Source organism: Plodia interpunctella, chromosome 3, assembly GCF_027563975.2.
Source record: "Plodia interpunctella isolate USDA-ARS_2022_Savannah chromosome 3, ilPloInte3.2, whole genome shotgun sequence".
NCBI classification, from domain to species: Eukaryota; Metazoa; Arthropoda; class Insecta; order Lepidoptera; family Pyralidae; genus Plodia; species Plodia interpunctella.
Genome location: NC_071296.1, coordinates 1,393,015 through 1,416,457, shown reverse-complemented (window position 1 = coordinate 1,416,457; position 23,443 = coordinate 1,393,015). Strand labels below are relative to the sequence as shown.

The 23,443-nt window shown below is 38.0% G+C and overlaps 1 protein-coding gene and 1 non-coding gene across 2 annotated transcripts in view; one reads left to right on the top strand and one right to left on the bottom strand.

The window, feature by feature from the left end:
• Positions 1-23,443, top strand: part of hob (hobbit) — a 32,881-nt gene that overhangs the window by 6,489 nt on the left and 2,949 nt on the right. Inside the window, exons 12-35 of the mRNA XM_053769228.1 lie at positions 727-1,077; positions 1,811-2,000; positions 2,889-3,057; positions 3,725-3,847; positions 4,541-4,779; positions 5,291-5,463; positions 6,298-6,462; positions 6,974-7,174; positions 7,476-7,669; positions 8,233-8,348; positions 8,883-9,030; positions 9,404-9,622; positions 9,970-10,191; positions 11,114-11,227; positions 12,427-12,589; positions 13,102-13,305; positions 13,679-13,839; positions 14,786-14,947; positions 15,527-15,679; positions 16,979-17,095; positions 17,899-18,128; positions 19,151-19,250; positions 20,632-20,773; positions 22,087-22,313. Coding sequence (XP_053625203.1) covers positions 727-1,077; positions 1,811-2,000; positions 2,889-3,057; positions 3,725-3,847; positions 4,541-4,779; positions 5,291-5,463; positions 6,298-6,462; positions 6,974-7,174; positions 7,476-7,669; positions 8,233-8,348; positions 8,883-9,030; positions 9,404-9,622; positions 9,970-10,191; positions 11,114-11,227; positions 12,427-12,589; positions 13,102-13,305; positions 13,679-13,839; positions 14,786-14,947; positions 15,527-15,679; positions 16,979-17,095; positions 17,899-18,128; positions 19,151-19,250; positions 20,632-20,773; positions 22,087-22,313 — 4,283 coding nt within the window. The remainder of the gene's footprint in view (positions 1-726; positions 1,078-1,810; positions 2,001-2,888; positions 3,058-3,724; positions 3,848-4,540; positions 4,780-5,290; positions 5,464-6,297; positions 6,463-6,973; positions 7,175-7,475; positions 7,670-8,232; positions 8,349-8,882; positions 9,031-9,403; positions 9,623-9,969; positions 10,192-11,113; positions 11,228-12,426; positions 12,590-13,101; positions 13,306-13,678; positions 13,840-14,785; positions 14,948-15,526; positions 15,680-16,978; positions 17,096-17,898; positions 18,129-19,150; positions 19,251-20,631; positions 20,774-22,086; positions 22,314-23,443) is intronic.
• Positions 16,161-16,232, bottom strand: TRNAD-GUC (transfer RNA aspartic acid (anticodon GUC)). The gene has a single exon. It is a non-coding gene; the product is annotated as a tRNA-Asp (tRNA).

Below are 23,443 nucleotides of genomic sequence, written 5' to 3'. Positions count from 1 at the left end.
TGTCTATATAGGACATATCTAGCTCACTTCTCATCTTGCTAGATGGGACCGGAGTGGTAGAAGTATGCTATAACCTTTATGGAGCATCATGTGTGGTTTCCGTCCTAGAATAGGGCCACCCGTTGATGTATTAGAAGGTGACTAGGGGACACATAGCCTAAACATAATAGTATATCCAAAGAGGGTTGACTTCAAGCAGGCAACCGGAACTAAAATCAAAGCTTCGAACGCAACGGAAATATGTGGAGATGAGAGTTTTTGAGTCTTAACAGATGACAGGCAACAATGGCTTTTCCAAAGAGAGTTAACCGGTTGTAAAACCACGAATCATGAGAATCTTCTTTTTTTACTCATCAACGTCTATATCTTCTTCAAATAAATTGTAATACTTAACTAGAATGCTTACAAATAAACCATTCCTAAACTTGGGTCCAAAAATTTGTAGACATTTTTTTCTTGCATATGACAATAACAGTTTGCCAGAAAGGGATGGCTACAAATTTCGTGCCCAATTTCAGGAACTTTGGGCATTGGCACGCGGACATTGTGGAAATGTGATCTTTATAACAAAGCAAATAGGTCTAGTTTTCAATGACGACATTATTTTGACATTTGTTATTCGTAAGTTATATAAGTTATTATAGTTCTAGTTATACTTGGTCTTCTTATAATATTCGCCGCAAAGTTGATTTTTGAATTTGTTACTATATCAACCGCTATTCACAGGTACAGTCCCCTGCCAAAGATCAGACGAGATCATATCAGCATTTTTCCACGTCAGAATGGCGAGAATAGAACACATACCTTCCATAGACAATAACTCTGCCTTACTAGACATCCAGTTTTTAGAAAACGTTGATTTAGAATGGAGCGCGAATTTACACCTCAAAATATTCACATTTGTCAAAACCCTGAAGGCTTTTCATCAAGATTTCAAGGCGGCGAGAGAAAGAGATGGACATATACAAGTGCATAAAAGTAAGAAAAGGACAGCGTTAGATTGGAAGGTGTCGTTTAAAGGAGAGACTAATTTGGGACTGATACTGTCTAAGGAAAATAATATGCTATTTGCAACAGGTAAATAACGTTATTTTATATTGTACAACGTTAGAAATGTTACTGACTAATATGAACTTAATAAAATGGCCAATTACAGAATCTTACAAAAACTGCTGTAAGATATTTATAAAAAATTTTGTGTGAGTACTGAATACAGTTCAATAAAACCGGCCGAATGCAAGTCGAATTCGTGCACGAATGGTTCCATACCATCCTAATCCTAACTAATATTATAAATGCCAAAGTAAGTTTGTTTATTTGTTTGTTACCTCTTCACGTTTTATTAGCTTAACCAATCTTATTGAAATTTCGCATACATGTAGTTTGAAGTACGGAAAAGAACATAGGGTAATTTTCATCTCGGAAAAATGAATATTCCCGTGGGAAATTCACGCGGGCGAAGCCGCGGACTAAAGCTAGATATATATAAAAACGGCAACAAATCATGTCGGTTATATGGGAGACCCTATATATATATTTTATTATGTTTTAACAGTTAATATAATTATAAATGTAAATATAATTTGAAATGAAAATGTCTTATCTATCGCGGTTGATGTGATACAGCTTGGTGACAGACGGACAGACAGACGGACGGACGCAAAGCGGAGTTTTAGTGATCGTCTCGTTTTAACATTCTGTTACGGAGTCCTATCGCCAACCAAATCAAAACCATTTTCCTGAAAAGTTTTAACTAAATATACTTTACATTTAAAGTATTTGATTACAATTATAATATTTTTTTTTACAGATGACATGACCATAGCCTACGACCACGAGATGGGTTTGTCAATGGCGTGGAGTGTGCTGAAGATGATACTGAATGGGGACGAGACGATGACAGTCGAAGGTTTCTCGATGGGAAGAGTCTCCGATGATCACGATGTCAGGGTCGAAAGGAAGGCTAATGAAGGCTTTGTTCTCGTATGGAATAAAGTCTGGTGAGTTATATTTACTCGTACTATCCGATTATCATCAAATGATGTACGCAGAAGGTTTCTCAATGGATATTTCTCCTGTAGGTTATGCCTGTTGTCGTTCTCTCTCTCATCTGAGCGTTTTCTCGGTTTTTCCTCGGCCGTAGACCGTTGGAGCCCAGGTTGCCATAAAGATAACATTTTTTGTGCTATGAAGGAAAAAAATAACTTTCTGAGTTTAAATGAAATTATCATATAAACTAAGTTATTGCGAGTCGGCGAAGTAATTCGATTTTTTAAGGTTAATTTAATCGATTCAAAAATATTATTAAATTAAAGGAATCAAATCTGGATTTAGAATTAAGTTTGTATAAAAGTAAATTAAATTACGCGTTTATCGATATCAATCGATAAACGCGATAAAGTTGTAACTGTGTACCCATACAGTTACTTTTTACTTACTTTAACTGTTTTGGAATAAAATTTTACCCATCAGTGCAGATTATATTGGTAACAAATGCAGTTACCATAACCCACCTTTTACCACGAGAGTGCAACTAGCGCCACCATCATATTTTTATCAATTTCTTTTAAATAAAAGCAAATTTTATCAAATCTAGTTTGGACAAATTATGCTATACTATATAAAGGGCTTAATTAAAAAGTAATAAAGTTTTCTGTTGTACAAAATATGTAATCACAATTTACTAAACAGACTTTAGTGGCCACCGTTTTCCGTTTAGTAGATTAAGGCAACTGTGTTAACAATATAAAACTAGAATACTTTTTAATGGAGTCCTTTATCATAATAAGTCCGTGCCAGATATTTCAAATTTGCTTCTGTGTAAAATAAATTGATAAAATTATGATGGTGGCACCAGTACACTAAGGATTGTTGTGTTCGGTCTACAGGTCCGTGAACGTAGTTTCAGTCCGTCTGGTGTTACCGTACAAGCATCGCTTCGCGGACGCGGTGCAAGGCGACCTCGTCTCCTTGTTCAAGTGGATCAAGATCGTCCACCACGTACAGAAGAAACCCTTCACTTCAGACAGCCCACTGCCCAGTGATCTGAACATTAAGGTCGGCCATTTTGTTTATTTTTTGTTCTATCCTCGCATGTTGATTTCATGCTCTGGTACGACTCGAAGGGTCCCGAGTAAAAAAACTTTCAGATTTGAAGATCAGGCTGTCATTTTACGTCTTACGTCAACCCTGTTTAGGATTTTTTTGTTTTGTAGCAAATCCTCCTTTGGTCCTGGTGAATTTTAGGGTGGAAACCACCCGTCCAAAGGTTGTGTGTTTGAATATGTCATATAAATAAATAAATATATTAAGACGAATCACACAGATTGAGCTAGCCCCAAAGAGACTTGTGTTATGGGATACTAACTCAACGATACTATATTTTATAACAAATACATATATAGATAAACATCCAAGACCCGGGCCAATCAGAAAAAGATCATTTTCCATCATGACCTGACCGGGGATCGAACCCGGGACCTCTCGGTTCTGTGGCAAGTACCTTACCACTGCGCCACCGAGGTCGTCAAACGTATGTATGTCACATATGATGTAAAGGTTTTGTGATTTTCCAAAATCTAGTTAGAAAAAGTTTGCAGTAGTACTGTTTCACTAGAAAGAGACAGCGAGAAACATGAATACTTGCTTACTTTAAGTTATTTCTAAATATTCGTTGGCTATGACATGAGTTTTGGTACACGTGTAGTAATATAAATGTTTGCAGATTGAAGAAATCCTGATCGAGATGAGTGACGATCCGTTTGAGGTGAAATTACGAGATAACTATGAACTGCTGGAAGACGAGTATAAGGAGAGTCAGAAGAGAAGAACTATGCTTGATGCTAAGGTAATCCTATAATAACTGCCTTGCTTATTATTATTATGAATGCGATATGACGTCATAACATTTTTCATCACAATATTTAGACATTTAACTTGTCAATCAATACTTCCATAATAAATATTATTAGGGCATTAAATATGGAAGTAAACACTCATGTTTCGCACCAGCACCTACTTACATCCATAATCACTTTTTGTACTTACCCACGTTTTGCTTTTGTTTTTTTTTTAATTTTTTTTTTCATCTTTATTTTCTTTTTTGTTATTATGTGGGTGTCTGTAGTTCTTTGAATAAACTTATTTTTATTCTATTTTATTTCTAAGTAAAGGGTTCCAGGAATAGAGGAAGACCTAAGAAGAAATGGATAGAGTGTGTCAAGGATAGTATGAACAGGAAAGGAGTGTCAATGGATATGGCAAATGACAGAACAAAATGGAAGGAACTTACATACTGTGCCGACCCCACATGAGTGGGATAAGGTCATGAAGACTAAATATTATTAATGTGAAAATTTGTTTGTTTGTTTGGCCTTCTTTCACGTCAAAACGGATCTCTAGTTTCCACAGCGACAAAAAACACAACACAATCACCTCAATCCAATTAATGCTAATTTTTTTGGAGTGGTACTAACATAGGATACTTAATCTGCGGGTGATACCGCCTGCAACAACTAGTGATTTATAACTCTTGCTCCAGGTCCAAGAGCTCTACAAATCGCATTTATTCCTTCCTTCGGGTAAAGTTGAGGAGTTATACGCGACATTGCAACAGAAAGACGCACAAATTTACGTACAAAGATGTCGGGCGGCCCCGCCCCCGCGCACTAGATTGGTCGCATGCTGTTTATCGAAATTGCACCTGATTGCTTTGGCCGACCCGAGTATACATGGCACGAGAAACGTTGTCGAGGGACTGAGAAATGTGGACTTTGATTCGTAAGTATTAAAGTTGAAATTAATTTGTGAGGTTAACAGAAAGAGGTACGTTATTTATTACTTACTTAAAAACTCACACTTAAAATTTGATTTCTTCCTTACCCTTGAAACAGATATGTCGATTTTGATTCGCGTGTGAAAACAAAATAATTGATACCCTATACGTATATAAAACGGGAAACTTTGTCGTAGGATTTAGAAATATCAGATTTGATGCGTAAAGTGTTAAGGCATAATCACAGGGAACGTAGTATGGACACAATATAAACGTCGAACCGCAGGAGACCCGCGTGTCCGGTACAATAACATCTTTAGAGTGTTGTTAGGATTGTCTCGTAGGCGCAGTGCGTCAGGTATGTTTGCGGAGGTCCGCACCGACGATTTTCATGCCATTATTATTATTGTTTCCATAATCGTTCTGTTTGTTATCTTCGCCGCTACGGTCTCGGATGGTTAAAACATCACACTTATCAAAATAATATACTTAATATTCAGAAATGATTTCCCCCAGGCCATGGCCAGAAGACGGCATAGAGTTCACAACCCTGTGGTGCCGCGCGGTGTCGGTGCGCTGTGCGCAGTGGCAGCTGTTGCTGAGGGACTTCCCGCAACCGTTGCTTCATATGAGCGCATTGAGGCTATGGGGCACGATACGGGCTGCCGAGGAGAAACCACCGCCAAGAGGTGACGAGAATTATTACTTTCATTAAATTGCACAAAAAAGTTAATGACACTATATTCGACGCCCTCAGGGGCGTAGTGGTTACCACGCCCACTCGCTGTCTGTAGGTCCCGGTTTCGATAGGTTCGCTGGAAAATATTTGTACCTGTGATCCTAAATATTTGTATGCAGTTTTTGAAGTGTTGTGCTATTTTCTGTGTTTGTGTCCGTCGGACCCGCGATACAAGTTTAGTGCTTAGAGTGGGCCGTTGATTGTTGTCCATGTATTTATTATAATTTATTTATGTAAAGACATGTATTTTATACATGTGACATTTAATTGGGAGGATAGTGTTTAGCCAGTATTTAGACATCCTTTAAAATCTGTTTGTCGTAAGATGTTATAAGGTCAGATTTAAAATTTATTTTACGCGTTTTAGAAACGAGTAAATTATAAATTAACTTTCCCAGTGTAGACTTTTCTCCAATATTAATGACTAGATGTTGCCCGGGGCTGCGCTCCCGTGGGAATTTTGAGATAAAATATAGCATATAGCAATCTTGGATAATGTACCATTCAAATGGTCAAAGAATTTTAGAAATCGGTTCGGTAGTTTCGGAGATTACTCGTCTCAAACATACAAACTCACAAACGCCTACCTCTTTATAATAATAGTATAGATTTGAAAATTTTCACGGTTATTCATAAAAAAAGTTAAAATATACAGCTAAAATATGTTATGTGTATACTATCAATGTCAAATGTTGTAAAGCGTGCGACAAAACATGCGTTAGCTTTTTTATGAATAGGGTTCTACTATTTGGCTTAAATATATTTTGTAACGTCAATTCTCTAGCGGTGAGAACAGTGGAAGTAGACCAGGGAGAGCCGTGGGGGAAGATGGAGCTGGAGAGGAGCATGATGCCCCTCAAGTGGTACTACGACCTGTGCTGCGAGATGGCGCAGTTCAGCTACGCGTTCGGCCCTTGCTGGGAGCCTGTCATCGCGCACTGCAATTTGTGTGAGTGATTCCTGTAATGGCTACACCACGTTTATTTTACAGCTACAATCTGTGAAGAATGTGAAGATTATAATTGAGGGCGCTGTCTCCTGTTGCCTGGCAACATTGGGTGTTTATAAACCAATCTTGACTGTTATATTTGGTATTGCAATGGCAAAAAAATGTAGTTATATAAAAAAAATCTTCTCCTCCTTGAATAACTCTCTCCAGAATAAAAGAGTTTCTATATTAAATAACAGGTATTAAACGCGCACATACCTTTTCTATTTCCCAGACGTTTCATACCTTGTTACAAAGGTCCATGGTCACTGGGCGTTTAATACCTGTTATTTAGTATATAATTATGTAACGCGAAAGTTTAAAAGTAGTTAAAAGATTTTCTATTAATATCATCTGTTCAACATTTCAAAATCATAAATAGTTCGTCAAATTCTGAATACGTAAAGACATTAGTCGAATAAGAATTACTTAAACTCTTTTCCAAACAGTCAACGTTATTTTCATATTTTAGCTTTCGACCAAGTATCCCGGCCATCACTCGACCCCTCTGCCCCTCTGGCGTGGTGGGACAAAGTCCGTCTCCTGATGCACGGACGCCTGACAGCCAACTGCGCACGCTTCACGTGTCTGTTACACGTGTCCCTAGATCCTTACAATACGACCGAGGAGATGGAGGTCACGTGGACGGATTTAGTCCTAGACTGGACTAATGGTAAACTATCTGTGTTATTTCATAAAATACTTTATTAGTCTAGAATTATGTTATAATTAAGATTTGAATAGCTAAAAAAAATATTGGACCTAAATGAGAACCTTGTGTGACTCCTATTGAAAAGAACATATTTTTGACATTTTAGTAAAAATATTAGTTAGTATTGAAAAAAATATTAGTTTTACTTTAAATTTAATTTCACGCAATTGAAAAAAATACATTTCAATATATATTAACATGATATTTATTTCAAAATGTGAAGATGAACGCAATCAAAGGCCTCACTAAATTCTCCCAACAGGCAAACTGGGTTTTATGGGAGAACTAAACGTGTTCGTGCGCACGGCGAGCAAGTACGACGACTGCCGAGTGTTGCGCGTGCCGGCGTTGCGGCTGGCCGTGAAGCTGGGCTGGCAGTGCGTGGGGGACCCTAGAGATCATCACGCTGTGGCGCCGTGCGCACCTACCAGAAAGCCGGAATATTCCAGTAACCAGGTTTGATCGAATCATTAATTTCATAAAATCTTTTTAAATTTGAAACATATGATAAATATAAAATAACACAAACAGTAGCAAAATATTGATTTCAAGCGTCATTTTTCGATATATGCAACAAGGTAATATTTTAGTGTAGTGCGTTCGATGGCCAGTATCTGAACATCAGAAGTGGAGACATAAGTATTTACACATCTTAATAGCCCCAATATTACAATGCAGTGATCCAGGAGTATTTGAAAATCGTGCTAGACCCATTAGTGGAAATTAGCAGTGGAACCTACAGTCCGGAACGATATTTTAGATAGAGTACTTTCACATTTGTGTAAAATTCAAGATGGAATTTTCAGGAGTTGATTGAAGAAGAGTAATGCTGCTGTATCAGTTCGAAACCGTAGCGAGATAACATTTTGAAGTAATCGATCATTAAATAATTATTCACTAAAGATTATTATATAATATCTTACCAATACTGGAATTTTTCGTTTTCATTCTATGAATCTCAACTTTTTAGCTACTTTAGTTTCTTTAGTGACATGTTACGTATTATTTTCAAATTGTAGGAACACGATTCGTACAGAGCCTTCCGTTCCCAAGGGCTAGACCTTCATCTCAGCATGGATACAAAACCCATGGACAAAGACGGACCATGTTTACTACTCTACGGAAGTACACTAAGGTACGCAAACATGTATCCTATAATATTAATCGATCATTTTTTATATGAAAGTTGGTTAAATACTTCCCGTTACTAAGACTGCGGCCCGTCTCAATGACTGAACAGAAAAATGTCCCTTCGTGGGATAAGTCCGGTGCTGCTATCAATGTATTGATCTGTATTTGTCTTTTTGCAATAAAGCCACATCAAACAGACAACGCCGTCGCCGAAATTTTTTAATGTTTTTTTCTTATTCGCTATCACTGTGCGTGTTTTTTAACAGTTTGCCAGGAATCATTATATCCATTGGTGAAAACTGCATGAAAATCCGAGCAGTAGTTTTTGAGTTTATCGCGAACAGACATACGCGGCAGAGGACTTTGTTTTATAATATGTAAGGATTAATGCCTATTATTGACTATTTGACAGGGTAAAGAGAAAAATGCATTAAGATAACACGCGCAAGCGCAGCCCATGGACACCAGCAACGCTATACGAGCCGATGCGTTGTCGACTTTTAAAACGTGTTAATATAGTGTTCCATAATATTTGTAGATGGTTCGAGAGCCTAAAGCTGATTCTATCAGGTATAACCCGACCGACGAGAAGAGGTCGGGTGTTCGGCAATGTTCGGCCGCGCAAACCACAACTCTCCAGACATTATAGGAACTTGAGCGTCTCGTTAACACTACATAATTTGCAGGTAAGTTTTTTAAACTTTGTCAATATATACTGCACTAGCTGCGCCCTGGAGCTTCGTTCCTGTGGGAATTTCGGGATAAAAAGTAATAAAAAGTACCCTCTGTGTTATTGCAGGTTATATTTTACCCGAGTACCTAATTTCATCACAATCTCCAGTAGATTTTGCATACGTACATACACATATCCTCACAAACTTTCGCATTTGTAATATTCGTAGGATTAAATGCAAACGTCAGTCAACTTGAGCTTGTATCAACATTTTTTGAGAATTCTGTTGTAGTCTTTCACATGTTTAAGGCATTTTATCCCTTAGAGTAGTCCTATTGTAAGACGGAAACCACACTATTTCGTTCTCAACTAATTGTACATTTCAGGTGTTCTACTGGCAATCGTCATCCATGCAACGCGGTATAGAAATGCTAGGAGTGCGTGTAACTTGCGGCTCTAAACATCATTTGTCTCTAGTTCCCTGCAATGACGGCCTGGTGCGCAGGCCTAGGGCTAACTGGACCACCGTGTACATGAACTGTGACTTGAATGACGCGGAGATATGGCTGAAGACCAGACAGGCTGCCGATCAGAGGGAAGATGAGGTATGTCCAAATAGATATTGTTCGTTAGTTTTTCTGTGTTTAAAGTTTTTAGTTTCGTTTTTATTATTATTTACATTTATGGTCTGGTCTGGCAGCGAAAAGAAATGTAGAATGTGCCAGCCGCTTCTTCTCCGCACAGGTAGTAAAAGTCAATCAAGGGCATCGGTCATACAAGTTCAGTAAAAAATATTGTTTATGACATTTCAAATAATGTATCTAATTTTACTTGTGAAATCGCCTATTGCTTAATTAATTCGTCCATAAAGCAGGAACCGAGGATTAAATGTGTACAGAATATGTTTACATCTATGTTACCTATGCAAAGTAAAAATTTGCTTTGTTTTCAGAACTCGTCAATGTTAAGCCAAATGCCGATGGAGAAGTGCTACTGCCTCTCCGTGCGCCGAGTGTCCTACGGCAGGGAGGCTGGAGGGGCGGGGGTGGGCGGCGCGGGGTCGGTGGGCGCCGCACCCACCCACAGGCTAGCGGTGCATGACCTGAGGGGCGCGTGGACGAAGCTGAACAGAGATCTGGCGTTTGCTCTCATCGATACTTACATCAAGACTCAAGTGAGTATTGCTCCGGAACGAATAAGGAGGTAGTTGACAAGGCCAGAGAATTGTAAAAAAATATGTATATTCTAGATAAAATAGATATATTTAGGATCATTATGATAATTCGTAGACTGTAACAATGCAGCTGGATCTAAATACGAAGATTTAAAGTTGGTTGAAAAGTCAAGTTTCAAAAAGTATGAAATTATAAAAATAAATTAAACCATCATAAAAACCAAAAAAATTGTAACAACTTTTATTAAGAAGTCATCGCCATAAACGTAATATTTAATGTAGCAGTCGAACAAACATATCTTTCTTCGCGAATATTTTAGCACGTTGTGACGTCACTTGTTCGTGTCATTTAGTATGGACGAGTTAAAAAATGTGTGATTTTATTTTTAACATATCTTTGAAAGTATTGTCATTATCACAGTAGATTATTTTTTCACTAGTGTTTCTAATGATATAAGGACCTTGGAATAATAATCAAAGCAAAAATTTGTCAGCTATTATATTTGTCGGTGTGAAGCGCCGATCTGTATAAAATGTCACTGTTTTTGTTATCATTTATTAACGGTATGTATCGGCTTCGCACGGGTAAAAACACAATACATCTATACCTTCCTCAGGAATCAGACTATCTATTAGTGAAAACCAAAAGTATTATATTTGATTTTGTCGCGAATAGACAGACGGGCGCGGCAGAGTACTTTGTTTATAATGTCTTTGCATTGACATAGTCAATCCTGACCTCTCTAATAAATAAAGGAAAAAAAAACGAGTATATAGGTACCTTGCGTCCACTGATAAGTTCGCGACGCAATGCGGAGCGATGCGATACAACAACGCAGTGTTGATCGTTCAAGCGACTATACAAAACCCCATCTGGGTTTTGTATAGCAACTAACAATATTAATCCATCTCTTTTTTTCAGCAACTGAAAAAGAATTTGTCCACAAAAGCGTTGAAGGAGGAAGAAACGCCAGCCACTTCTCCGAAGCACCAGAGAGAGGCGGATGTGGTGTCACCGCCCCCTACGTCTTCTCAGGTCAGTTCGTATATCATCAAATGATACAGTATAAATATATGTCTTAAGGGGTTTTATCTATACTATTAATATAAATACATTGTGTACTTTTATATATTATTAGAAGAAAAAAAACATTGTAAGAAACAATAATGGTAAGCCGATCTGGCATGATAGGGACCAACACTGTTCAAATGAGTTTCTTTCGGCATTTCTTCTCAGCAGTGGTCGTTCCGAAATGCCAGTAGTTTGTAGCTTGTGAGAAATAACTATAAATATAAAAATTGACGAGAAAAAGTGCCTGTGAAGGTCTAATTTCTGAATAAATGATTTGAATTTGAATAAAGAGGTAAGCGTTTGAGTGTTTGTATGTTTGAGGCGGGTAATCTCCGAAACTACTGAACCGATTTCAAAAATTCTTTCACCATTAAAAAGGTACATTATTCAAGATTGCTATAGGTCATATTTTATTTCAAAATTTCCACGTGAGCGTAGCCCCGGGCAACATCTAGTTGCAAAATAAACTATTTTTGTTGATTTTTAGTGCGTGACGTAAGAATTAAAGTTGCTAACATGCAGTGAGAAAATTTAAGTTTTGAGTACTATTTAGAAAACTACGTTTTTTTATAAGAGTGATTACATATTGTACAGGACGATAGATGAGTGTCTCATTCAACACTTGTGTATAAAATGTTATTGCCGGGTCAAACGAATCTTGTATAGTGTGAACTATAAATATTATTGTAATCACATAAAATTAACGAACAAGATGATAACAAAAAAAATAACAGTAAGAATCAATGACAGTTTTTTTTATTTTTCTTTTGAAATAGTACAGTAGTTTAGCGGCCAGTACTTATTAAATACTTTTTCAAACAACTCGATTTTACCTAGAAATTGTATTATTGCAAATTTATCTTAATGCATTTTTATTTTTACCCTGTCTAATGCCTATTATTAATCCTTACATATTATAACAAGTCCTCTGCCGCGTATGTCTGTTCGCGATAAACTCAAACACTACTGCCCGGATTTTCATGCAGTTTTCACCAATGGATATAATGATTCCTGAGGAAGGTTTAGGTGTACAATTATCATGCAGTTTTCACCAATGGATATAATGATTCCTGAGGAAGGTTTAGGTGTACAATTATGTTTTTATCCGAGCGAAGCCGGGACGGGCCGCTGGTAGAGTTATAATCGAAAATATGGTACATCAGGGCACAAGCGCCGGCGCCGGCGCTGGCATGCTAGCGGCGCTGGTGGCGGAGGCGGGCGGCGACGCGCCCGTGGTGTTCAGCGACGAGCTGTCGGGCGCGGACGGCGACGCGCCGCCGCCGCGTCTCGCGCTCGACGACGACACTGCGCACACCGCCTGCCTCAGTCAGTCTAAGTCTTTATTCAAGATGATACACGTCACTTATTGACCTCAAAAAAATACATAAACTAAATGTACTGCCGATTTCCAAAGTGTAGGTGTAGTTTTCTCCAAAGACGTCAATTAACAAAATGTGGGTCTTATACATATATATATATATATTACATCATTGTTAATAATGTGTGTAATGTGTGTGTCGTTCAGTTTGCAGTAAGGCTACTTGTAAAATGCGAAAGTTTGTGATGATGTATGTGTTTATGTTTGTTACTCTTTCAAGTACAATGTAAAATCGACGGAAAATATGACGTAAAATAGACCGGTTGTTATGAAATTTGGTACACAGGTAGAATATAATCCGGAATAACACATAGGGTACTTTTTATCCCGAAATTCCCACGGGAGCGTAGCCCCGGGGCGCAGCTAGTATTAAATAAAATGAAAATTATATAATTAAAAATCAATAAAAAAGTACCTCCGCTTGGTGTGCCTATAATCGAGATTGAGAATCTCCCGTCAGTCGAGCTGGTGAACTCGCAAGTGGTGCTGAAGGGGTGCGAGACGCGCGGCTACGTGATCCTGTGCGCGGCGCGCGCGGAGGTGCGGCAGCGCGTGCGCCGGCAGCCCGCCGCCGCCGCCGCCGCCGCCGCCGCGTGGAGCGGCGCGCTGTCCGCGATGCAGTACTACGCCACTGTCTCCGCCGGCGACCGCGACCAGCTCGACGGTGACTCTGTTACATCACATCAATTTTTTGTCCTAATTTCATTTTGCATAACGAGTTTGGCATTCCTATTAGTGTTAGGCATCCATTATACCTTTTCAATAAGCATAATTATAGTTTAGGCTAATGTATTTTACCATTTTTATAAGCTATAGTGTAGCAGTAGGTTAGGGTGCGACGGGGTGGCCCTTGGGCCACACTTAAGCCGCCTATTTAGAATATTATGCTTAAAAATGTTATGCTTATGGTAGGTATGCGAAAAAACATGTCAAATTAATATTGTGCGTAACTATTATTATGATAAGTAAAAGTTAGCCATGTTAAATTATGTCATAAAATTGTATGCATAAAAATAGGGAATCTTTTCTGTTAACAGAGAATATCCAATGGGTGTCCGTGGAGGAGATAGAGGAGCGCTGGCCCGGGGCGGACATCAGCACCCTGCCCGACGTGCCGCGGCTGGTGGGCAGCGGGCACTCGGCCGGCGGGGTCATCGGCCGCACTGTGGGGCCCAGCGCCGACGCCAGTCTGGCCCAGGTAGCGTCGTAGTTCGAGATCTACTCGATATATTGTTCTCTCTCGATATATTGTTCTATAGTTTAGTGGTATTTCTCACGGAGATCGTTATTTTTCTGGGACGAAAAGCGCTATGTTCTTTTCTGCGTGCTTCAAACTACACGTATGCAAATTTTTATGAACATTTGTCAAGCAAATAATAATTTATTTACTTATTTGGGTTAACAAACGGTTAAACAAATCTCTTAAAACTAGTAGGGTTAACAAATATATTAATTTAAGTATAACCATCAACATCATCCACACAGTACAGTCAACAGCACATCAACCTACCCAAATTAATTTTAAACTCGTCGCTATTATCGCGGAATAGTAGTTAATGCAGGGTAACTTGTGTGCTGTTGACTGTACATAATGAACGTGTGTGAATCTATGTATTGATTGAGGTTAAACAAAGTAGAAACTTATAAACTTACTTAATATAGCGTGAACAGGTCGAATAAACAAAATTTAGGATTTGTTACTACTAAATACTAATACTAATTTAAGTACTTTAGTATCCTTTACCGGACCTAATTTACCTATGTAGTCTTTTATTTATTTATTTATTATGTTGGGTACGTGTAGTTCTATATCTCCTTCCTCACTGTTAATATACACACACACCGTTCGCGCACTGATTCAGGTCTCATCTGAAAATCAGTGTATCGCCCCTCTGGGTGATACGTGTACTGAGATGGGCCTTTTTGTATTGCTGCAACACAGCACACTTAGTCTGGTTGTGTATTGTGTTGTTGTTTTACAAATAAATATTTTATCTATGTATCTATCTAAATATTTGTCTAAAACAAACAATCTCAATGCAATTTCCAAGAATAAAAATAAAATGAAATAATAAAAAAAAATATTTTCTTTTTTCAATGCGAACATTTTATAGTAACACTTGTGAGCGTATATTCGTCCGCAGCTACAACGTATCGTGTCGCGATGCGCGTGCGAGTTCTACTACATGTCGGTGGAGGAGGCGGAGCGCCGCAGCCCCGGCGCGGGCTGGCTCAGCGCCGCGCAGCCCTACGACTCCTTCACGCTCATGCACCACGACCTGGACGTCTGCACCAACTCGTTGCAGGTACTATACAACCGTGATACTGTGCCGTCATCATCATCGAGTGTGTTATTGCTAACACCGGTGTCAGATTTCACTCAAGTAGCCTAAAGGCATCTGACATGACTTTACGACTACCTACCGCCATCTAGTGGCAAGTAGTTGCAACTAAGGTTACTAAACTGTCCGCCAATGTGCAGGTTTCCTCATGATGTTTTCCTTCACCGAAAGCGAATAGTAGTGGTCTATGAAAACTGTATATGAGTTAGATTGATATACAAACTCATGTGGCATGAGTAGGATTCGAACTTGGAACCGTCCGAACACAGGCGGAAGGTCTTAACGACTGGGCCACCACCGCTTCAATACTGTATTGTTCAGTGATATAATAAATATTCTAAAATAATAAGTATTCTTCCGAACTTGGCGGATTTGGGATATATCGCTGATTTTTCATTGCGGTAAATAAAAGCTCTCATACAACAAACTAATGTTAATTAATTAGCGTTGGCATCGGTCCGAGTTCGGCGATAGTGTGTAGCCGGCATTAGAATTACATTAGTAAAAACGATAATTTGCAACATTGCTATTATTTTCCCACAGTACGCAATGCTGTTGGACGTGGTCAACAACGTGGTGCTGCACGTGGAGCCCGAGCGGCGCCGCACGCTGGAGCGCCGCGCGCGCATGCGCTTCCAGCTGCAGCTGCACCAGGACCAGGACCCCAGGCATCTTATACACAACCTTCAAACACAGGTAACAGCCATTGTTCCGTTGCGCTTCGTCGTTTTTGATTGACGAGCATCGATTTATATGGAAATATAAAAAATACGTCGACGGATCGACGCTCAACGGCTGCGGAAGAAACCAGGAGATCACTCAGATGAGAAAGAAGGGCCATGCCGGTAATAAGCTTTTTGGGCTAAACGTTGTCAGCAAAATTTTAATTACGATTTTTTGTACTAGTTCATAATTGGTTTAGCTATCTACGTAATTTTTAGTTCGCTGATGTTAAATAAATTTAGATACATACGATGTTTAAGATACTAGATTTATACGCTATATTTCAAATACTCCGATTTTTGTAGTATTATTTAAAAAAAAATTGGCTTATTTTTGTAAATAAATTTAACTTCGTCCATTTGTCCCGGAAAGTGGGCCGTTGAGTATTGTTTTGAAAAAGTGTTTAAAAAAATATATGAAACAACAAAATGAAAAAAAAACATAAAAAAGTGTTCTCTCCGGCGGGGAATCGAACCCCGGTCTCCCGCGTGACAGGCGGGGATACTGACCACTATACTACCGAAGACTTGTTGTGTTCTAATGAAATTACGCATTACTATTTATTTCCCACGTAACGAATTGAACAAAGATTCGTGTTGATATGAATTGATTAAATTCGTAAATAAGTATGAAATTACTGTATATGTATTATGTTACCTCATTTTTCATAATAAATGCGATGTTTTTTTTTGTTCTCTAGTATAAATAAAATAAACATAATGATATCATAGACGACAATAATAAAGCTCAAGAAGATAACGTCTTTATAACTGATTTTTTTGCAAGATTTCAAGGTATTTCCTACACTAAAAATCTTAAGAAGGTTATTAGGTGACCTATTTGTGATACTGCTTTAATTTTTTGTTATTATTAAACAAGTTTACGTTAAAACATACTTATTTGGTACAACGACAAGTACTTATATTTACTCAAGATTCGTGCAAAGGATACACGAATCTTGAGTAAATATACTTGTCGTTGTAAGTTTATCTAAACTAATAAACTAATTGGTATTTTTTTATACCACTTAAATAATAATTAAAGTTTATGAGCAACAAAGAAGATTCATGGCCGAATGCTTTGTACATTGCAGTCTAGAATGCAAATATTACCACGCGCGGATGAGAAAGAGATATTGAATAAATAACATTGAATATATACTAATATGTCCACCATACATCTAAATGTTGCCTTCGAGTTTCGCTGCTCCTGGCTTTGTCTACCCCGTAAGGGCTAAAGACGTGATACCGTATCTGTATGGGTTGACGCCAGGTCCGGGAGTCGCTGGCTCGTCTCCGCCGTCTGGAGAAGGAGTACTACCTCAAGAACCGCTCCATCACCGGCAACGACCCCGCTGCCTTGTACGAACTGAAGAACTTGGATGATCAGGTAAGCGTATGAGGTTCCAGAGTGAATAAACTTCTAATCTAGAAATCTAGAAATCTAGGTGCTGTCTGTCCATCCTCAGCATCAATAAATTTAAGAACTTTGTTCTTGTCGGTGGAGCATTTTCCATCTAATTCTGTCCTCAGCCATCGACGATCGCCATTTGTGACGATGTATGTTTGTTACTCTTTTACGCAAAATCTACTGAACGGATTGTTATGAAATTAGTTACACGGGTAGAATATAACCTGGAATAACACATGAGGTAATTTTTATCCCGAAATTCCCACCGGAGCGAAGCCCCGGGGCGCAATTAGTGCTAAATAAAGCTGTACTTATAAACTACACTATTGCGTTGACAGTTAAATATTTTCTATCCTGTTCTAATCTAATCCACGTACGATCTGCGACTTTGATGATGTCATCTGACCATCTCACTTCTGACGCGGTTGAAGCGGTGGTGGTGTCAAGACGCCCGCCTGTGGATCGAAAGGTCTCAGGTTCGTATCCTATTCGTGTCATATGAGTATTGTATACCAATCTGACTCATATATAGTAGTTTTCATAGACCACCATTTGCTTCCGGTGAAGGAAAACATCGTGATCAAACCTGCACATCGGTGGACAGTTTAGTTCCCTAGTGTGTATGCGACTACCTGCCACTAGATGGCGGTAAGTAGTCGTAAAAGCCATGTCAAATGCCTTTAGGGGTTTTGAATAAAATCTGACACTAGGTTAGCACTCGATATCATGATTGACTTCTGACTTCTCGCCATCCTGCAATAATTTGCTTAACATTATACTAGGTGAACGAATGCAAAGAAAGCGTTTGGTCACTCGGCGAGGAGCTGGACGCCATGGTGAGGGCGTGGCGGGAGCTGGGCCGCGAGCTGGGGCGCAGCGCCGCGCCAGCGCCCCGCGAGCCGCTGGCGCCCCTGCATCGGCTCAACGAGATCTGCTTCAAGTCCGCCAGGTGGCGGCTGACGGACGCTGACGGCCAGCTGGGCATCGCTGACTTGCTGCTGACCAACTTCTTGTGAGTTTTATGCTTGGATAATGGACCATTTCGTCATCATTTTATTATTGGGCAGATTTGGGTGGTTCTCACAGCGTTTCGACCGCTGCGCCCGCGTTGTCATTACGATCCTTAATTTTTTTTGAGGAAGGTATAATTTCCAAAAAACAATCCTACTAATATAATAAAAGCGAAAGTTGTGCGAGGTTCCATGTGTGTATGCATGTTTGTATGTTTGTTACTCTTTCACGTAAAACCTACTGGACCGATTGTTATGAACATTTTGCATTTATAAAGTAAAATAATATGGATTATAATTATATGTCTATTTTATTTATATAATGTGTGTATTCACAGACATATAGTGAGTATTTAACTCATTGTGTGTCTGTTTATCTTCTTTTGTTTTTTTTTTTGTTGTATTTTATGTTATCTGTGGTTTGATCTGTATTCGTGTGTGTATCCTATAAATAATCGGTTTTATTATTAATATCTCAAGAGTTTTACTAGCCGTAGCCCGGTCCTTTTAAGCTTGCATTATTATAATTATATAAATATTTACTCCTTTAAAAAAAATATATATAAAAAGGGCATACGCCTCATTCAAATTCAAAATTCCTTATTCAATATAGGATGATATACATCACTTATTGACGTCAAAAAAATTACTTAAACTAAGTTTAAGACTAGACTTCCAAAGCGCAGGTGAAGAAGAAGCGGCGCAACAAACTTCACCGCGGCCATTTCTCCAAAGACGTCAATTAACAAATGTAGGCCTTATACATATAAAAATTAAGAGGACGAATTCACATCATTATTAAAAATTTATAAAATATAAATAAATAAATAAAAAATGGATAATATTTTCAATAAAATTATTGAAAATTGTCAAAAAAAAAGTATTTAATCATACGCGAGTCGAAGCCAAGCGTAAGAGGGAAAAGTTATTAATATTATTTATTACCTCTAGAAGAGGCCTATGTTGAATTCTGAGCTGTTGTAATCTTAACAAGAATGTTGTAACAACTGTACGTTCGCACCAGGTACACGAAGACATCCCGGTCTGATGATTCTGTGGAACATCAGCTGGAAGTCGGATATATGCGGGTCACCAACTTGTTGCCAAACGAACCGTTCCCAGAGGTATGTATACACCATAAATTTTTAATTATGCCCAAAAGGCTTAATATTAAAGACCTTGTTAATACATGTGAGTAATCAAAATGTAATACTATTGTTTATCACCACAGTTATTGAGGTTTGCGTTTATCCCAAAAGATCAATGAATTTATGGATATAATTTGAAACTCCAATTATGTAGTTCATAATTTATCGTGTTCTCTCGCTCTCGCGTGCAATAACCCTGGCATAGGCAAAAAATAAATAAATAAAAAATAATTGCCAGAATTTATCAATGAAAATCGACTTTGTGTGAACCGCTGCACTGAACCCACTTTTACTATGAAGCGTAGTAGTCACGTGGTACACTCTAAGTATTATAACCAAATATTATAGATTTTTTTTGGATAAATTTTGTGATTTTTTATGTTTTGACTATGCACATATTATCAGTAATAGGTACTGATAGCCCCATTTTAATTTTTGGCATAATTAAAAATGTATGATTACATTATCCCAGAGTATTAAAGTTTTGTAGAAACAAAATATTCTTTTTTACGACATCAAGCCCGCACTTCTTGTGTTTGTCCCATCTGCCAGGACATATGTTGTTTACACAATTTGCTGGTTTTTGCAAGATATGCACAGATACACACTGAGAGAAAATCATAATAGTGTTGTATCATTTGCCGATAAATTAATCGATAGCATATATGTAAGTGTTTGTAGCTTGTGAGACAGTAGTTTGTAGCTTGTGAGAAATAACTATAAATATAAAGATTGACGAGAAAAAGTGCCTGCGAAGGTCTAATTTCTGAATAAATGATTTGAATTTGTAAAACATGTCGAACAAATAGCGCAAAAAGTTGCGTTCCAAAAGTGGATAGGCATACTTTTTGTAACTTAGTTTTAAGAAACTTTGCCAATAAATGTATAACTGTCAGTCAGTTTATCTGTCAGATTATACTATGATAATTTATCAGGAAAGGGCCTGTTTCATCACTTTTTGATTACTATAATATACTGAGAAGTAGATATCTACTTCTCAGTACAGTACAATTATAGCGCTTTTTGACTCCCATGAAACACGACGTCATATATTCTTATCGTCATAGCTAGTAGTTTTCACCTTTGGCAGATATTATTTAATTCAGACTATAATGTGAAAAAGTGTCTGTGAAGTTCTGATTAGATTTCATAGATTCATTGGGGGCCCTGATAAATTATCATAATATAATCTGACATAAACTGACTAAAAGACGGTTGATCCTATCCAACACTTGTGGAACGCAATCTTTTACGATATTGATTATATATTGTATTTTGTATGTGGGAAAAAGTATCCGATTTGAATTCAACCATAAGGAATTGAATTGAATTCAACCCTGTAATAATCGTCGTGTAGGTGCTGGTACCGCAAGCGGCGTCGGGTCGGGCGCCACTAGCGCGCCGCGCGGCGCTGCGCGTGTTCTGTCGGGATCGGCCGCCCGTCGGCGGCATCGCTGTCAAGGAGCACTTTGAAGTCAACATCGTGCCCTTCAAGATTGGTTAGTTTTTGGATGATGACTAAAAATTATGATAAAATCTGCTGGCATGATATACAGTACTGTTTATCTGCTTCCTTCTCAGCTGTGGTCGTCCTGAAATGCTAGTGGTTTGTAGCTTCTTGAGATAAATATAATCCTTGCATATTATAAAAATAAATCCCCTGTCGCGTTTGTATGAAAGCGGTAAACTCACAGTACCGGACGGATTTTTGTACTGTTTTCACAAATAGATACGGTGATTTCTGTGCGCGTAGTGCGCTATTTACATCTCATCATCGAATCGATTCGCAGTGAGACGCAGCTAACCAATCACAGTGAGCCATTGTGACGCCACGATAACCACAACGCGATTTGATTGGTTCGCTGCGTCTTACTTCGAATAATCGAGTGTTGTCCATTATTTATTTTATCGACTCGATAGTGAGAAATGAAATGCAAGCCCAAGCCCTCTCAGGAAGATTTAGGCGCATAATTTATTATGATTTTACCCGAGCGACGCCGGGATGGGCCGCTAATATAATATAAATAGGTACTAGGAAAAACATACCTGTTCTTGCCTTTTTTTTTTCAATAATTGTTTTTTACTTTGACATTGCCATCAAATGTCACTTATAGTATGAGCTAGTCGGTACGCTATGAATAGAATAGACTTATGAGCACAAACACACAAACAGACAAATAAATAATGAATACTTAAGGTACTAAGCGTGTGCGCATCACATTGAATGAAGTGATCGACGTACAATAATTTCAATGGAAGTTAACTCATGAATCAATTAATTTGTCACGCCTTTAATGTACTTCAATGTAACAATAGTGATATCGCGTTGTGGTTACTAGGAATTATTTTTTCCTTTAAATATGTAATGACTAAAAAAAACAAGGGGCATTTATGTGTAATGACTCTTTACGAAACCAAAACTAACCGGATTTTTCACTCGTTTTTTTAACCTATTGGGTAAAATCTCTAGTTATCAACGAAGCACAAACTAATTTCAAAAGATATATTCATATTATGTACGTTATTTATAGTCGGATTATTTGTTCGGGCGTTTAGTCTCTCCTTACACATAGGAATAGGGACGTCAGATAGCTGTCAGACAATCGCATTCCCAAAGACGGTTGACTTCAGACAGGCAGCCGATTGTAAAATCACAGCCGAATCTCCATATATTCTCAGGCTTATTTTTTACACTAATCACCGTGCTTCGCGGCGTCACAGCCCGGAATGACACCCACGCTTGAATAAGAGAGAAAGTATAGTCAGAATTTGTTTTGTAATCACTTTAGTCACCACACCGAAACTTCCACAGGGCTGACGAAGAAGTTCTTCAACACGATGCTCAAGTTCTGTTTCCCCGAGCGCGACCCCGACTCCATCGAGGATGGTGAAGAAGAAGACGGCACTCTCAAGCCCAGTTCTTCCACCAGCCTGGTCTCCACGGGCTCTAAGAAGGCTAAGAAGAAGAACAAAGATTCTAATTCCAACTTCTACGTGAAGAGGGATAAGAAAGATAAGGACGATGTGGAGAAAATGAAGGTTAGACATTTTCACAGTTATTTATGAAATATAGGAACATTGGCATATCTCCTCTGACTCTAATTGTTCATGCAATATTTTTCTATTTGGATTAATAAAAAAAAGTATTTTTTTTTTGTAATTTATTAGCAAGCTATTTCATATTTATTCTGTAAATAAAGACACAAAACTTCATTACAATCACCAAACATAATAGCCCATACATATACAATAAAACTGTAAGTGATCTATGTTTTAACATATTAAATTATAAATTGACTGTATATATTAGAGAAAAAATATTATGGAGCTAATAGAAGCCGAAGTATTTTCTTTTTTAATTTTTGTTTGTCTGTCTGTCCGAGTTATTGTCAATAATAAGTTATGAGCGGACTCACGAAACAAACGCAGGCGAATCCCAGGGCTAAAGCTATTACGTAAATATAAATCAAATCAAATTAATTATCAAATATTCTGGCATAAGGGACCAACACTGTTTGAATTAGTTTCGGCATTTCTTCTCAGCAGTGGTCGTTCCGAAATGCTAGTAGTTTGTAGCTTTGGTAAATATCATTTAATTTAGAATATGACGTGAAAAAGTGCCTGTGAAGGCCTAATTTCTGAATAAATGATATGACAACATATTTTGAACAAAACACTGCGTCAATCTGTCTGAGCAACTCGGGAATTATATCGCAGGGCTTGGAAATCCTACGATTTTCCTCATTCGCTTCATACGTGATTCATGGTAATTCAATATATGATATCTGGTTATTTGGCATGAGTTGTTTAATTATTTTAATTGTTTGTTTGATATAACTTTGTTGCATTCAAAAGGCAAAGAAACACTTTTATATTATTATATATTAAACACGCAAAAATAGTGTTCGTTATGGCTTTAATTTCGTTTGCAATAAAATAATAAATAAATATATAGGGACAAATGACACAGATTGAGTTAGCCCCAAAGTAAGTTCGAAACTTGTGTTATGGGATACTAACTCAACGATATAATATTCTATAACATATACATATATAAACATCCAAGACCCAGATAAATCTGAAAAATATCATTTTTCATGTTGACCTGACCAGGATTCGAACCTGGGACCTCCAGTGTAACAGTCCGGCATGATGACCATTAGGCCACG